General features: G+C 41.6%; 1 protein-coding gene across 10 annotated transcripts in view; it reads left to right on the forward strand.

Annotated features, from left to right (window-relative positions):
* Positions 1-16,306, forward strand: part of TSNARE1 (t-SNARE domain containing 1) — a 695,137-nt gene that overhangs the window by 405,083 nt on the left and 273,748 nt on the right. For 8 of the 10 annotated variants that reach the window (XM_074943767.1, XM_074943771.1, XM_074943762.1 and 5 more), the window contains one exon: positions 15,376-15,543. In XM_074943767.1, coding sequence (XP_074799868.1) covers positions 15,376-15,543 — 168 coding nt within the window. The remainder of the gene's footprint in view (positions 1-15,375; positions 15,544-16,306) is intronic. The other 2 variants (XM_074943772.1, XM_074943770.1) reach the window with 1 other exon arrangement.

A 16,306-nucleotide genomic window follows, 5' to 3' on the forward strand; every position in this document is an offset into this window, starting at 1 on the left:
TCTCTGGCTATCCATCAAACAATCAATTACTGTAGCCATTAGTCCCCTTTAACCACACATTATATCAATTTACCAGACGCGCCAATGTCCAGGTCATAACCCTTTAAAGATGAGCAAATACAGAAGGAATCTATCAACGTTTTGATGCCGCGTGGTCTTGAAAGGTACCAATATATAGCTTTGATCACTCCATGTCCTTCCGGTATCTTTAGCCTATTAGAGGCCCAATCCTTGGGGGATGCCGAGTGCCCTCCAGTGTCAGTGACTGCAGTAGGAATTGAGGGCCTTCAGCAGAAGGCACTCAGCACTTCTCAAGATGGAGCCCTGTCTCTGGTAGGAAGGAAGAGAAGGTCATTCAACTGAAAAAAATGAATAAAGAAAATCAGTTTGTTTTTTGTCATTGCCTTGGTAACGCTTACAAACAACTGTCCTCTTCCTGTAAATGCACAAGAGAAGTGAATTTCCTTAAAAAAGGAAATGTGGGTTGGTGGTTAGTGCAGCATACTGGCAGTCGGTCCCAGCTTTGTCACTGCCTCCTTGGCCATGTCCGCCATTCGATAAATTAGGCATGCTAGCCACCCTTGGGATCCACGAGCACATGCAACACAGCGCACAGCCACATGTGAAGTTCCTGTCAATAGTGCAAGCTGATTCTTCTATTTGGTATAGCCTTGCTTCAAGCAAGTGTAACCATCTAACCACCATGTTATCCTCAGCTGTGCCAGTCTCCCCCGATGCAGTGCCAGTATAGGTAGCAATTGGTACCAGTGGTGCAAATTCTCTTTCTACTGCAATCCCAGAATGGTCCTGCTCTTCTCTTCCTCCCAAGCTGGTAGGATATAGGGCTGAGGAAGTATCTGCTAACCTCTGCTCTGCCCAGTTGCCTGTCTCTGAACCCACACCCTGTATAGCAGCATTGATGAACACAAAGGCAGTGTAGTCCCTGGTCCCCACAACGCATACGTGACTCCTCATGCCGAACAGAACCATTTACAGGAGACAAGAAAAATGTGAGCAGGTACAAATATACATTATACTATAGTCATTTTGCACCTGCCATAGGGAGCTGTGCCAGGCATTATGGGATAAGTGCAGAAATGTATGTGCTCTTCAGTGTTTGCAGGGACCATTCTGTGTGGATGCAGTACATTGTGCACTTGAAATAGGATTCCTAAGAGGGATGTTCTGAACCGATGCAAGCTGCAAGCATACAGTTCTCTAATGTAGACACAGTTACTGTGTGACTTTGAGCAAGTAACTTCTCAGTGCCAGAATCTAATGCTTATCCACCTCAGAGGATATTGTGAGGCTTGAATGCCCTTCTAGGTTTGAAAGTGACTGTGTAAAAATGTCCTCTTTTTACAGAAGAGACCTGCCTCCTGTGTGTGTTCAGAGGTAGATCTGCCAGTTTTAGAGTAGCAGCCGTGTTAGTCTGTATTCGCAAAAAGAAAAGGAGTACTAGTGGCACCTTAGAGACTAACCAATTTATTTGAGCATAAGCTTTCATGAGCTACAGCTCACCTCATCGGATGAAGCTCACGAAAGCTTATGCTCATATAAATTGGTTAGTCTCTAAGGTGCCACTAGTCCTCCTTTTCTTTCTGCCAGTTTTAGTGACTAAAATGAGGTTTTAGTTCTGTGTATTCCTGCTAGCCATGCAGAGCCAATGCAGGCAGCTACAGGAAAGTGAGCAGGATTCTGTTCCATCTGGTGGATCATCAGTGAAATTGTTTGCCAAGTTTCAATCAGTTACACAGGTGTAATTCCATTGTTAACACTGAAGTTGCTTAGGTCTGACTCAGGTGGAACCTTTATTAGTAATAAGGATGTGTGAAATGGAAAGGACCCAAATTTGATTCTCTTTGAGACTAGCAGCCGGGGGAGGGAGGTGGGAATCAACTTTTTTTTAACTTGTAAATTGAGCCCATCTGCTAAGAAAATTATTGAGAGACAATAAGCATGTAACCACCGGCTGCAGCATTTGCAGTGGTTTTTCAGAATACACTTTAGCATTTGCAAAATCATTGGATTTTTTTGGATGAAAGTGCTAATAATACAAAGTATAGAAACTGTTATAAGCTACAGAGCACGTGATCACCCCGGGTTATTACTTATAGTCCTGGTCTTGACTGTTCAGGAAAGATATTTTAAAAAAATGAATACAAATAAGGACAGCAGAAATTACACAGGGGCTGGAATATAACACATCAGATGAGAAAATGAAGAAGCTAAATGTATGTAGTCTAGGAAAGAAGACCCAGAAGAGACATGATTACAATCTATAAATATCTTCAAGGTGACAATATACATGAAGAATGGGTAATTTATTTACAATGTTAGATGATCTGATGCTAGGGCTGATGGCCTGAAGCTAAAGAAGGAAACATTTAGGGTAAGTATTGAGGGGAGAAAGTTCTTACATTAAGAACAATTGGAATAGGCTTGCTGAGAGGTGGTCCAGACACTATAACTGCAGAAATTCAGCAATATAAATAACACAAGGAATAAGGATAGTATGTGAGCCTATAAAAAGGCAATGAAGTCATGATCCCAAGGCTATCTGTGGACCATCTATCTACAATACAGTTAGGTAAGTTAGTATCCCAATGTTCTCTGGAGAATGAACACAAGTTGAACACCTATGCTGTGGTGATAAGTTCCTGAGGGGCTGAACAGAAAATTTTTCAGGATCTTTTCTCTCTTTCTATCTTCACAATGTATTATGCTGAAAATATTTTGATAGTTTTTCAAGCTAGTAAAAACCATCGGGATGTTTGCTTGCTAATCACATATTATGGGTCTGCTGGGCTGAACAGTTTAGTTAATGAAAGGTCACCATCTTGATGTCTATATAACACAAATACAATACGGAATATTCCAGGAAAATAAATCAGTCTGTAGCGTTCCCATGTACCCACTTTCTACTTCTTGCCACCATTTGAAAAATTAAGTTAACAACTTTTTGCCCTATAAAGAACTTACATGGAATAAATTAGCTAAGAAGCAAAATGCTTTCCACTTAATTCTCCATGGCAAACAGTCTTGGATATGCTGTTTTATTCAGTTGAATAATATTTATGCTTCCCATTGTTATTTCACTTCGCATTCATTTTGATTGCAAATATACATTTATGACAGAATTTGCCTATAATCTTCAGCTCCTCTTTCTTGAAATCTCCAGTGTATCAGTAATAACTATATTGTTGTTGTTAATGGAAATGAGGTTTATATATTTTTTTCTTTCTTTTGTTGTTGTTTTTGTTTTGTTAAACTTTGTTGATCTTGTACTGAGAGTTGCCACCCACCTTGTTTGTCTGGATGCAAATCCGCACTGTTGTCATGTGTGACCCTGTGCATGTCTCTAGTGCAGCATCATGCTACACACAAACATCATGCCACAATCACAATAAATGTTTATTAGCTCTCCCTAGAGGGCATATTATTCAGGTTCATTTTGGCTCTTTTCTACCTTTCTTTGAAACATGCTTTGCAGACCTCTGAAGGAGGTCAAAGTCTATACTAGATAAACTGTTGGACTATTCCAATCTGGCAATGTGACACTAAGAACATCCCAATGCCAGAGGGCAAGGAGGCTCACTGGCTATTGGGTAATGAGTTTCATCTGGTCTGATCAGTTCAATGTACCCCAATTCATTATTGTTATAATCTGTATCTAAAAGGTGTCATATTATGTCATTGGAAGGTTCATAGCTCACTAATCATTAATATTCTTGACTGATGTATGTGCATGGTATGTGTTAAGAGTTATGGATCTATTGCTGGAATTATGACTGAAATGTGTTTAAACCAGGCAGGTCAGGGGGGAGTTGGTAAACAGGTCTGACCAGGTCTGGAATAGAAATGAAGCAGGATTGACCAGAGACAATGAGATTGCAATGTTCATGTGTGGTAAACAGAACCATCAACGCTCACAAGGTGGTTGGGTGTCAGCATGTCTGGACCAACTTGATCATCAGGCAAAGACCATACATTGGCATGCCAGATAAACAAAGCTACCAAACTAACAAGTCGGGGAAGAGACAGCATGGCTAACCCCCAGCAGGAAGAGGAATTTTATTTGAGCTATAAAGAGAGGCGGGGTCTGAGCCTCAAATGATCAGCAATTGAATCAATTGATTGTATACTGCTGTATTACTGTATTATAGAAGTGTATTGTGCTAGATCTTTTGTGAATGCCTGCCACAGACTGGTTATTAATATCATTTTAAAATGCATCTATTACCACTATAGGAAGGATTAAGAATACTCATTGATACTATGCCTAACTAGTGTGGGCAAACGAAAGAAGAAACAGTTCCTACCCTGACAGGTGGGAATGTCACAGCTATCTACCTGTCTCCAATGAAATTAAGCAAGGTGTGACCAAAAACAATGGAAGCCCCATTTGCATAGAAATTAGCAGGGGGATGGGAAGGCCACAGGAAGGGAAGAACAGCATGAGGTGATCCTGCCTCTCGTAACAAGGAATTTTGGGAGACATAAGCGAAAGCCATTTCAGGCCTCCATCACTGGGCAGATGAAAGAGGGGAGAGTTCTTGCAAGTTGAGAAAGAAGGGTCCTTCAGTCCGGGGGGAAGGAGGGGGCTAGAGTCTCTGGGAACTGGACTATAGAATGAGGGGAAGAGATCCCCTATGATCTCTTTCACGTGGGAGACAAAGGATGTTCTTCCACTGGAGAGGTCCTTGCCAAAGGAGTGGTCAGCCCTTTTGAGTTATCTTGCTGGAAGCATGCAGTAAGGATTTTACCTTGAACCCGAACAGAAGTGTGTTAAATTAAGTCTTAGCCATTAGAAACCCTATTTTTGTTTTGTACTTGTAATTCTTTGTAGCTTCATGCCTTATACTTGAACCCACTTAATCCCTGCTCCTTTGTTAATGGAATTGTTTATTTTTATTATAAACCGCCTCAGTGCTGTGTTTAACTTGCTGTGAATATTACCTCCAGTTAAAGTAATAAACTGCTGTATATGGTGACTCTTTACAGCAGCAATGTACCTTATTATTTCTCTGGGTGATCCAGGAGAGGGCTGGACACTTCAGGGCAGGCGTTGTAGGGTGCTTTGAGCAGGGGGTTGGACTAGATGACCTCCTGAGGTCCCTTCCAACCCTGATATTTTATGATTCTATACTTTAAGAATCCCAGTGCAGTTGAACAATACAGAGGCTGTGAAATGGGCAGGCTTTTTTCATATGTTAGTCTTGGTGCTCAACCCTTTACAATAGATACTTATGTTGAAAATATTTAACTATCGAAAGTATGGAAACCATTCATATAACTATGTAAAGTATGAAAACATACATCAAAGTTTGGGGCAGTGAAGCTATGGCAGCAGTCAGCAGAAAAAGTGTTAAAGGTCTTTATTCCCAAAGAGGCTTTTATATGTCCTCCTGAGGTCAAAGTTGTTCCTAAGGTGACTGAGAACTCTGACAATTTGAAAAAGCAGTTAATGGCTAATAGTTATGAATTCTTTCACTGTGCATCACAGAGAACGTAGCCCACCAATGCATTTGTTTGGTGCTGATATATAATGCCATGTGCGGACTCCATTTTGCATAAATACCGTGAGCATGCAGCAAATCTTGTCTTGGTCATTTGTTCCCTCTCTGAGATGGGAAAGGACTCACTTGGAAGAAGAGGAGTTGTTTCCCTTTGCTTTCCCATCAGCTTCCTCCTGCTCTGTTTTAATCCCCCCTCATTCACTCCAAGGGTACTATGATCAGCAGGGTTTTTGTGGCTGTGCTGAAGGTGAATCTCTCAAGGGCAGGGCATTTTCATTCATGGACCTTTGTCTTTTGCACTTCCTTCCACTGGAAATCAGGCTGAGTTTGGTTCTTGCCCCCGTCAGAAGCCAAAGAAAGATTTTCCTCTTCGCATTATAAAGGATGCTACCAAAGGAACTGGTGGCATTCTTCCTTTTTTTCATTTTCTTCTATAATCAGTGTCCAAACTAACCATCCGAAAGCATGACTGTCTAATGGGAGGTGCATAGAATGTGGTTCTTCTTAGACAACCATGATGCTCCTACTAATCCTTGTAATTGGTACCTAGATACCGAAATGATGGCTGTATAAGAAATTCAGAGAGGGAGCCTGTAAGTGGAGTGGTTTTCTGCCTGTTCTCAGGTTACAGAAGAGATGTACTGTACAGTTTTCAGCTGTGGCGTCTGGAAAACTTTGCCAGTGGACAGAATGCTGTGGAGTCTAAGAATTATGAGGCTGTAATTCAGACAGCCAGGAAAGGGCAGAAGCAGTTTTTAAAAATGTGATGCTGTGCAATAAAAAATAACAGCCAACACACATTTATGCCAAACCTAGGAAACATTTGTCTGTGTTTTTTTGCATATATACAGATGCCGTCTGAAGCTGGTGACAGCAGAGTATCCGAGTTTGGGTGTGCATGGATGTTTGTGATCAAAACTTTGCTCGTTAAATGAAATGGATGATTTTAAAATTACTATGAGCTTGTGGAGAAGGGAATGTCTATGCCTCTGCTCATCATTATTATTCCACTTCACACACATTGCTGCAGGACCATCTGTTGGCACTGTAGATAAAGCCCTCTAAAGGGAAAGAGAAGACTGGAAGTAGAAGCGGGCAAAGCTTTTTTCTTACAGAGCATGTCTAAGGATTTAGTGACAGTTACAGGTAGGTACAAATAAGCAGGTGATAGTTACAGTGAAAGGTTGTACTGAAGACTCAGCTCTCTCAATATCTGACACAGGTGTATGCCATCATTTCAGGGAGCCAACACATGTTGGTGTGAGGGTGAGTACAAGTAAGACTAATTATTCTTTGAGGGAGTTCTATCAGAAGAACTCTCTTTTTAGATTTAGGCTGACCTGGGTCACCCGAGGCTGCAAAGACACGCTATCTGTGAAGAGCCCTTTTGATTCAGATTGCTGAGCCTCAAAATAGTGGTTTATTTCTCCTCCACCTGAGTTGTCACAGGCACATAATTTAACTCATCCAAGCTCAAAGTATAGTAAGCTCAGCTAGGGAATGGAAGAACCATGTGAGGTCAAGATCTCGAGGGATGGAGAGGTAATAAGCTCTTGCAACAAGAGAGAAGAAAACAGTAGGGGAGATGAACTAGCTGCTCTGCTACCAAGTCTCTTCCAGTGCCAGCAGTTCCACGAGACTAATAAGCCTGTCTATAGGCTTCATGACCTCAGCGATTAGAAGGATGAAAAATGCTAAACACAAATATAGATGTGCTGAAATACGAACTGATATTACAAATACCTCCCACTATTTCACTGTCCCTATAGCTGCAAGTACTGGCATATAACAGAAAATCAGTAGAACTGATGGTTTATTTTTTGCTTGGCTTTGGTTCCATCTCATTCCAGTCGAAACTTGACCAAGTGTTGATAAGAAAAACAACAACCTTGGAAAGATCCTAGTTACAATAAATGTAAAGGCACTACAGACACAAATACAGACTCTCTCTCTCTCTCTCTCTCTCTCACACACACACACACACACACACACACACAGAGTTTATTCTCAGACTACAGTGGTATATCATAATCATATTTACATAGTTTAAAAAGTTGGAGTGATTTCTGTAATTGTGCTTGTTGAAGCTGCAAGTGCTATGGATAGAAGATATATTATTTAAAGCAACTGTAGTTTAGGAGCTGAAATTAATGTCTCTAACAGTGTCTAATAAAGGTCATGCTGAGTGGGAGAGGAGGGCATGGAATGGACACATTCTGATTGGATTTTTTCCCCCCATTGACATGGTAAAGTACCTCTCATAAGATAACGGAGCTCTGGTTACCAATCACTGCTACTCTCTTCTGTGTGAAAGATAATGCAAAGTTGTAATATCACTATTTCACTTCTCTAAAAGATTTAGAAGTCCCAGGCCACTTGTTTTGCAGCTGCCGGAGGCTTTTCTACCTGTAATTGCTTTGGGCTTCTGCTTGACGAGATACATCTATAAATCTTTCTGAGTTTGCAAGGTTAGTTGTTTTGGAAGGATGGTTTGAGAAAGATTATCTAATCTAATTTGTGTCTTTTTAATGTAGCTATATATTGCAGCTGGGAAGACAGAGCTGGTTATTCCACGTCATTTTTGTTCATGCCAACATATGTACTAAAAATTCACCAGTAACATTCCAACACTGTAACTAACGGTATTGCAAGTGACGGTCTTTTGGGCCAGTGCTGTAAAGCATTTTAGTGTTCTTTAATGGAGGCATTCTGGCCTCATTATTCCAAGTACAATTAAATGTTAATCTTCATGCATGCTACTGAGAGTGGGATTATCCTCATGAAGGTTAGTCCATCTCTTTAGATGTATACACGTACTGTAAAGTAAAAGATACACATCTCTACATTGCTGTGTTTGCAGTTTGTGCAAATGCTACAGCCAAAAAGTTCCCTAGATGAGATGTGATACCTTACATGAAGAAAGGTAGGTGTGTGGGTGATTCCTTATTGTGGTCGTATTCCTGCTAGGGGTACAGGAAATCCTGAGGAGTAAAGGAGGGAGAGCACCCCCATTTGGTTTATAACCTGGTATGTGCAAAGTTCTCACTGCATTACAGATTTACTTGATTTTGAATGGTTGTCATGGACCAGCTTGCCATTTGTAGTATTCAGTTTGATTATGTGAGCCAAATTCTCCTCTCTGTTACATGGATATAAATCCCGAGTGATTCTGTTGAAATCTGGCAAGTACAGCGTGCACAACAAGGCTAGGTATTGTTATTATTACATACAGGACCATCCTTAGGATTTATGGGGCCCTATGTAGTATTATTAAACCAGTGCCCATATGCCCGATGGCAGCCCGGGCTCGCACGTGTATTTTAAATAAGGGTGGTCTTTTGAAGGATTTATTTAAAAAAACCCTATATCTGAAGATCCAAGCATTTAAGGCTAAAGATGAATACTCAGATTGTGCGTCTAAAAATGTTTGCAAGAATTTTTTAAAGTTGTTATTTTATAATCTTCAGCAGCACACTAATGAAATATTTTTAAAGCAAATTTTAAGCGAAGGTCCTGTAGACGAACATGTTCCGAGTAAATATTACAGTCCTGCACACCTGGTTTTGTCAGTAAATTCAGAAACTGACAATAAGTAGTGGGGGTTGGCAAGTGCTTGTTAAATGGCTTCATTACCACGTGAGGTTTCAGAGTAGCAGCCGTGTTAGTCTGTATTCGCAAAAAGAAAAGGAGTACTTGTGGCACCTTAGAGACTAACCAATTTATTTGAGCATAAGCTTCCGTGAGCTACAGCTAATTAACTTAGGCTTAAATTACCTGTTAACTTAGGCTTGAATAGAGACTGGGAGTGGTTGAGTCATTATACAAAGTAAAACTATTTCCCCTTGTTTATTCCTCCCCCACACACACCTCCCGCTGTTCCTCAGATGTTCTTGTTAACTCCTGGAAATGTGCTGGAAATGGCCCATCTTGATTATCACTTCAAAAGGTTTTCTCTCCCCCCACCCCACTCTCCTGCTGGTAATAGCTCATCTTAAGTGATCACTCTCCTTACAATGTGTATGATAAACACCCATTTTTTCATGGTCTGTGTGTATATAAATCTCCTCACTGTATTTTCCACTTTATGCATCCGATGAAGTGAGCTGTAGCTCAGGAAAGCTTATGCTCAAATAAATTGGTTAGTCTCTAAGGTGCCACAAGTACTCCTTTTCTTATTAGCATGTGAATGGCTCTTTAACAGTTTCAGTGTTGTGATAATAGGTGTGGCAGGCTGGAGGCTTTTTCACTTTTAAGTCCTAGATCCCCTCTGGAGGAAGATTCACCAGGCTGCAGCAGCCAGCTGTGGTGGGAGCCTGCAGGAAGGGTCAGAACAGGGATAGAAAGAGGCAGGTATGCCTAAGGACAGTCCTGATTACATAACCTGGGTTGGGTTTGAACTGATGGCCTAGAAATGAAATGGCTCTGTATACCATTAGTTAGGAACTGGCCACTAGTGGAGCTGGATGTCAAACTAGTGGCATGGAATGGCGTGGGTCATAGTGGTGTGATCTGGGATAGAAAAGGCATTTTCCAACTTCCTATGGGACTTGAATACACCTCATTATGAGGAAAAAGAAAAGGAGGACTTGTGGCACCTTAGAGACTAACAAATTTATTTGAGCATAAGCTTTCGTGAGCTACAGCTCACTTCATCGGATGCATTCCGATGCTGTAGCTCACGAAAGCTTATGCTCAAATAAGTTTGTTAGTCTCTAAGGTGCCACGAGTCCTCCTTTTCTTTTTGCGAATACAGACTAACATGGCTGCTACTCTGAAACCTTATTATGAGGGCAGCTTTAATTATATAAAGTGTGTGTGTGGATGGTGAAGAAGTTGTGGAAATGTTACCTGTGTTTCCCCTGGTCTTCCAGAATTAGGTTGCCACTCCAATTGTAGGACCTGCTTCCCACAAGTTCTGAGGACACTGACAGCTTTGTCGTAACCATTGTAATAAAACAAAGGTAAGCAAGTGACAGAGTTTGGCATGCAAGGCCTCTTAATAGCATCTCCGTCTATTCTCCCACCTATTCAAAAAAGAAAGCTGTGAAAGACAGCAGCCAAGAGTTGAGATCATGTGGACAAGGGAGCCGTGATATTTCAAGGATCCCTTGTTCTGGAGACAGCCAATGGAGAAGACTGTGTTCACCACTGACATAATGGACTATGATAAACTGAATTCACATTAAGCCTAGTTAGGGTTGAAAAGTCAGCAAAATATCAGCGTGCTATAATTTTATTAAGACGATGTTGAAGTAAAAAGAAAATGGTACAGAGTTTAAGCATAGAAGTTTCTGGTTATTAGGGAATAAGGTACAGATTATCAAGGGGTGCAAACACATGTGTGTTAGCTTCATCCTGTGCCTCAGCACTTCCTGGCCTTTCCCTCTGGTACCTGTCACACTGTTTTGTCTGTTTCTTTTAATTTCCAGTAGGAGCAGAACTTGTAATGAGCATCAGTAATAGTGTCTTGAAAGTTAGATGTGTAAAAGAGAGCTATAGTTTTGAGTCACGGACAGAGCAACTGTTCTTTGTATGGGACATTCTCTGGTCCTCTAAAGATATGCTGTGCAGGATCTCTGGTGTACGGTAGATATGGGAGCTGTAAGGTTGTGCTTTTGGGCGGAAAAAGAGAGGATATATAGTGTTAGGTGGCTTAACTTTTCATTTCCGCGCTTTGATGATTTGTTGTTTTTGTCACGTGTCTCGTGTGTGGCAACTTGAACCATTTCACAATTAAGTTTTTGTGTATTAGTTTCCTACATGTTTTTTTTTCCCCATTAAAATGTTTAAGCAGCCGAATGGGGGTGGAACTCCGTGGAGGTAATTTCTGGGGCTGTGTCACAGAAGCGCAGCCAGAGGTGCTGGAACTAGGGGTGCTGCAGTGCTGTCACAGCCCGTGGCTTGAAGTGGTTTCCATCATATTCAGGGTTTACAGTTTGGGTCAATGGCTCTCAGCCCCCCTGAGTGCAGTTGCTGAAGTGAAGATTTTATCTGCTAGAGAAGTACAGCTACTGACAGATTTTATATCCAGCCGGACAGATACAACTTTTTCTATCAAGAACTGCACATAAAACCTTATTTGTAGGATAAAATCTGATAAAACTATAGCTGCAGGCAGAAGAGATTTTATCCTACAGAGGAGATTTTATCCAATGGAGAGAATGTGCCTTGGCTACTGTTCGTTCATTAGTTGTCACATATGTTGAATAACAACAAAAAATGACCCTTAGTCCTAAAAAATTGTTTTCAAAAACTATCCAGCACATCACAAATACTGAACTTTTTCACCTCTCTACCAATACCTTTGCAGATACAATGTTTGTTTTAAAGATACACACTGGCAGAAGACTGCCACAGGCAAACTTCAAGAACAGATCAACTTCAAGCACTTCATATTAAAAAATTATAAAAAGAATCTAAACAACAATTGCATAGAAAATTCAGATAGCATAGAATCTAGCACCATTTCATACTGAAAAGCTACATATGTATAGAGGAAACCAGGAAATTATGCCTCATTTTAAGCCCATCTCAGATTGCAACTTTAACTATGGAAGATCAACGAGTGTCTCTGTTATAACTTTGTTGATTATAAGTGTAACATTTGCAAATACAGTAATAAAAAAAATTCAAAATGTAAAGGAAATACAAGAAAAACCCAATTAAAATACAATTTACAATCCAAAATATTAAATCGAATTAGATTTCTTTACACATTTAAATCCAAGTCTTTGTTAGCTGAGAGTTTCCATTTGGTGCTGCTTGAAAACAAGGGGTTTGTTCATTCAACCCATTGTATGAGGGCCACATACTACATCAAAATAATCGGCAAAACATGGATCACAGTAGCCAGCCATAATGACTCTATGGAGAGTGAACACAACTCCATTTTTGTGTCTTGCAGGAAATTATAACCAGCACACATCCTATTCTTTCCTTTAATACAGGATCACTCATTCATGTGGCTTCTTTGCAAGATGTCCAGGAGACAGATTCACAGAGCTGTCTTCAGTGACTCTGAAGTTAACTCATGTCACCAGTCTGTTTAATAGGAAGAACATGAGTATAATGTGCTTGGACCATAATCTATTTAAACACATCAGTGCCCATGCTTTTTAAGGAGATATTGGAGCCATATCTGTTGTTGTGGTAGAGGTGAATTATTGTGGATTTACTTATTTACTTATATTGCAATACAGCGCCCAGAGGCACCAGTCAAGACTGCAGCCCCATTGTACTGTAAAACTGCATAGGAAGACATGGACCCTGTCCCAAAGAGTGTTAACTCTAATTTAAGACCAGACACAAAAATGAGGTGCGTGTAACAAATAGGGAATAGAGGAAGATAGAACAAGAGTAACAATGAGAGGAACACATGGTTACATAGAGTAGCTATGTGCATAGTTTGATGGTGCCAAGTCATCTGATGTATGTTTGTTGCGGTGGTGGCTTTCCCCTTGATCCTGTACAGCCACTTCTGGAAAATACCGAACAAATTTCATGAAGACGGTATGAATTGTGTTTGGATAGCCCTGTGAAAATGTGACCGTGATGACTGTGTGTGCAACTCCCATTAGCCTTAATACGTGAGACGTCGCTGAGTTGAGAAGAGACCTTCATAGCTACAAGAGTTGCATTAGGGTACTCCAGGGTGTTTTATTGGTCGATTAATACGTACCTCAGGTCGTGTAGGCAGTCTGCCATATGCTTTCAGCTGTCTGACACTTCTATTAGTGGACCAATAATACACCCCCTGGAATGTCTTAATGCTATTAAAATGTGGCTTGGTAATTTTAAATGCATTTGTAAACCTCATTTTTGTGATGAGTTTCCTTTTATAACATATCCTTCCACTCCAGAAAATAGTTCTCAGGGAAGAAGAGGAAGAAATAATGGAAAATACTGATGGCAAGAATCTCCTTCTCTATTTATAATTTTGGGGAACATTGTTTTTTGAATGTTTCCCCCCCTTTTTATGCATACAGATTGATTTCCCCAGCCAAGATTTTAAAAAATGGGTGCCTAAAGTTAGATTCCTAAGTCCATATTTATGCACCTAAATAAGTGGTCTAATTTCCAAATGCCCTGAACATCCAGCAGGTCCAACTGAAGTCAGAGAGCCAGATGCACAGCATTTCGGAAAATCCAACACATATTAGATGATGAAATAGGACCTTAAGAGTTTGAGTTTAGGCACCCATTTTGAAAGTCTTGGGCCCTGTATTCCCATCTCTTTGTTCACCCTTCACACTTCCTCCAAAAAGCAGAGATAATTTTACAGGTACTGTTTTGCTCTTCAGGCACATACCCCGTGGCTGGGGTCATCATCCCTTTCAAGATGACCAGACTGCTTTCTTAATGCAGTTTTTAAGACCCAATTTTGCAGGGTGTTGTGCACCTCCAGTGAGCTGCTGAGAGTTCTTGATTCTCATTCATTCAATGTAAATTGAGGGCAATTGGCAACATTCAGAACCAGGACCATTGCAAAGTAGCAAAGTATTTCCTTCCCAAACCCAAGCTCTGAGAGACACTTGTGGCTGAAGTAGCAATCACCATGTCTTCCTCTAATTTCATAACGTTGCAAGCAGCTGGACTGCCATTTTAGTTTAACTTTTGATAAGCGAAACTGGGAGCAATGCCAGTTCGATGGAGCTACTTACGTGCTTAATGTTATACCATGCGGAGCCTTAAATGCTTCCTAAAAACGAACACCTGCTGTGTGAGCCGCCAGTGAGTTAATTCAAAAAGCAAACCAAAATGGAACCATGGGTTGCCCATAGTGATAACTGTATTATCGTATTGCTGTTGCAGCTCTCCTTCCTACTCACGTCAGGCACACGGTTCGTCACTCTCTGATAACTCGTGTACTGTAAATTAGATCATAAAGTCTTCAGGGTAGGGAATTTGCGTATGCTCTGGTAAAGTGTTGAATACACTGTAGGGTATTGTAGACTTGATAAGTAATAACAGTGGGACTAATGTGCTTAAACTTAAATGTGTGCATAAGTGCTCTGCAGGATCAGGGCCTGTATGTTGAGATATATATGATATGATATATGATGAGAGAGATGATGTGGCGAAGGCATTGGCCTGGGTCTCAGGAGATCTCAGTTCAATTCCGAGCTCTACCAACACTTCCGTGTTACCTTGGGCATGTCACTTGACCTCTTCAGTTCCCCATTTATAGAACAGGGATAATTCTTCCCTTCTCCTGCCCATCATCTGTCTCAACGGTTCACAACATGTGGCCCATGGTCCACATGCAGCCCAATTAGCATACAGCTGCAGCCCAGCTCTGTGCTAAAAAAAATTCAAAATTTGCCACTCTGGTCTGGCAGGGGGCAGGGCTGGCTGAGGGGGAGACAGCATCTTGCAGCCTGCACCAGTGTTCCTGCCAGCAGGAGGCTGGTGAGTGCCGCAGTGGGGCACGGGGTGGTAGAGTGGGTCTTTGGGTAGGTTTGGTGGGAGGCTCTGGAAACCAGGGGGTTTGCCCCAGGTTTTAGGTGGGGCTCCACTCCTGGCCCCTCTTCTCAGGTCCTGGCTGCCAACCCCTCTGGGTGCTCCGCTCCTGGCTCAGTGCTCAGGGTCCTGGCTGCTGCCCGGCCCCACGCAGCCGTATTTGGGGTATGGCTGCCTGGCCCACACCCAGGGCTCCACTCCTGGCCCCACTCTGGGGACTGTGGGCAGTTTTATGGTGCGGGGACACTGTGGTTCTCAGCCTGCAGCCCTCAAAACGCATTCCAAAGGCACTATATCTGGTACATGGAGCTTTGTTTTGCATAATCTGCCTGGTAGGTAAAAGCAGCAACCATGCTGTCAAATCTAATCCTGCCTTACATCCTTTCTCCCATCTCAGCAGAGTCCCAAGACCCCCTTCTCCGACCTGGCTGATGATGAGAAGATTTTTAATGGAGGAGATGGCATGTGGCAGAACCAGAGTCAGGATCAAGCCCTGCTCTCGGAAATCACAGAAGAGGACCTGGAGGCCATCCGTCTGCGGGAAGAAGCCATTCAGCAGATTGAGGTCAGTAGCCTTCACTACCAGCTGGCTTGGAAGTGGGAGTGGTCACTAGCTTAGCCACACGGTAGACACTCTGAAGAGAAGACGACGTTGGTTTTATATTCTTGATGTTGTGACACCTCCATTAGGTTTTGGGAGCATTTTCAGGTGTATGTTACAGTGGGAACATGTAGAGCAAGGAAGAATTACAGTGTCATATAGTCACTGGTGAAAGTTAAAGGAATTAGTGTTTAGGATTAAATGTTTTTAAGCGTATAGTTTGTCTCATCATCTATCGTCCTGCAGAGTCTTTGGGCTCCGTGCTGCAGTGCCGGTTCAGGCAGAGCTCTCTTGTGATCAGTGATAGCTTTGTGTGCATACAGATCAGCGGATCAGACCCAGTGGGTGAGAGACATGGAACAGATGCAGTTTACTGGCATTCTTTCTGCTGTTGGCTGGTTGTCACACAGCTTATATACAGTAACTCCTCGCTTAACGTCGTAGTTACGTTCCTGAAAAATGCAACTTTAAGTGACACAATGTTACGCGAATCCAATTTTCCCATAAGAATTAATGTAAATGGGGGGTTAGGTTCCAGGGCATTTTTTTTGCCAGACAAAAGACTATATATGTAGTATAAGTTTTATATACAGTATACACAGTATAAGTTTTAAACAATTTAATACTGTACACAGCAATGATGATTGTGAAGCTTGGTTGAGGTGGTGGAGTCAGAGGGTGGGATATTTCCCAGGGAATGCCTTACCGCTAAATGATGAACTAGCAC

Source organism: Natator depressus, chromosome 2, assembly GCF_965152275.1.
Source record: "Natator depressus isolate rNatDep1 chromosome 2, rNatDep2.hap1, whole genome shotgun sequence".
NCBI classification, from domain to species: domain Eukaryota; kingdom Metazoa; phylum Chordata; order Testudines; family Cheloniidae; genus Natator; species Natator depressus.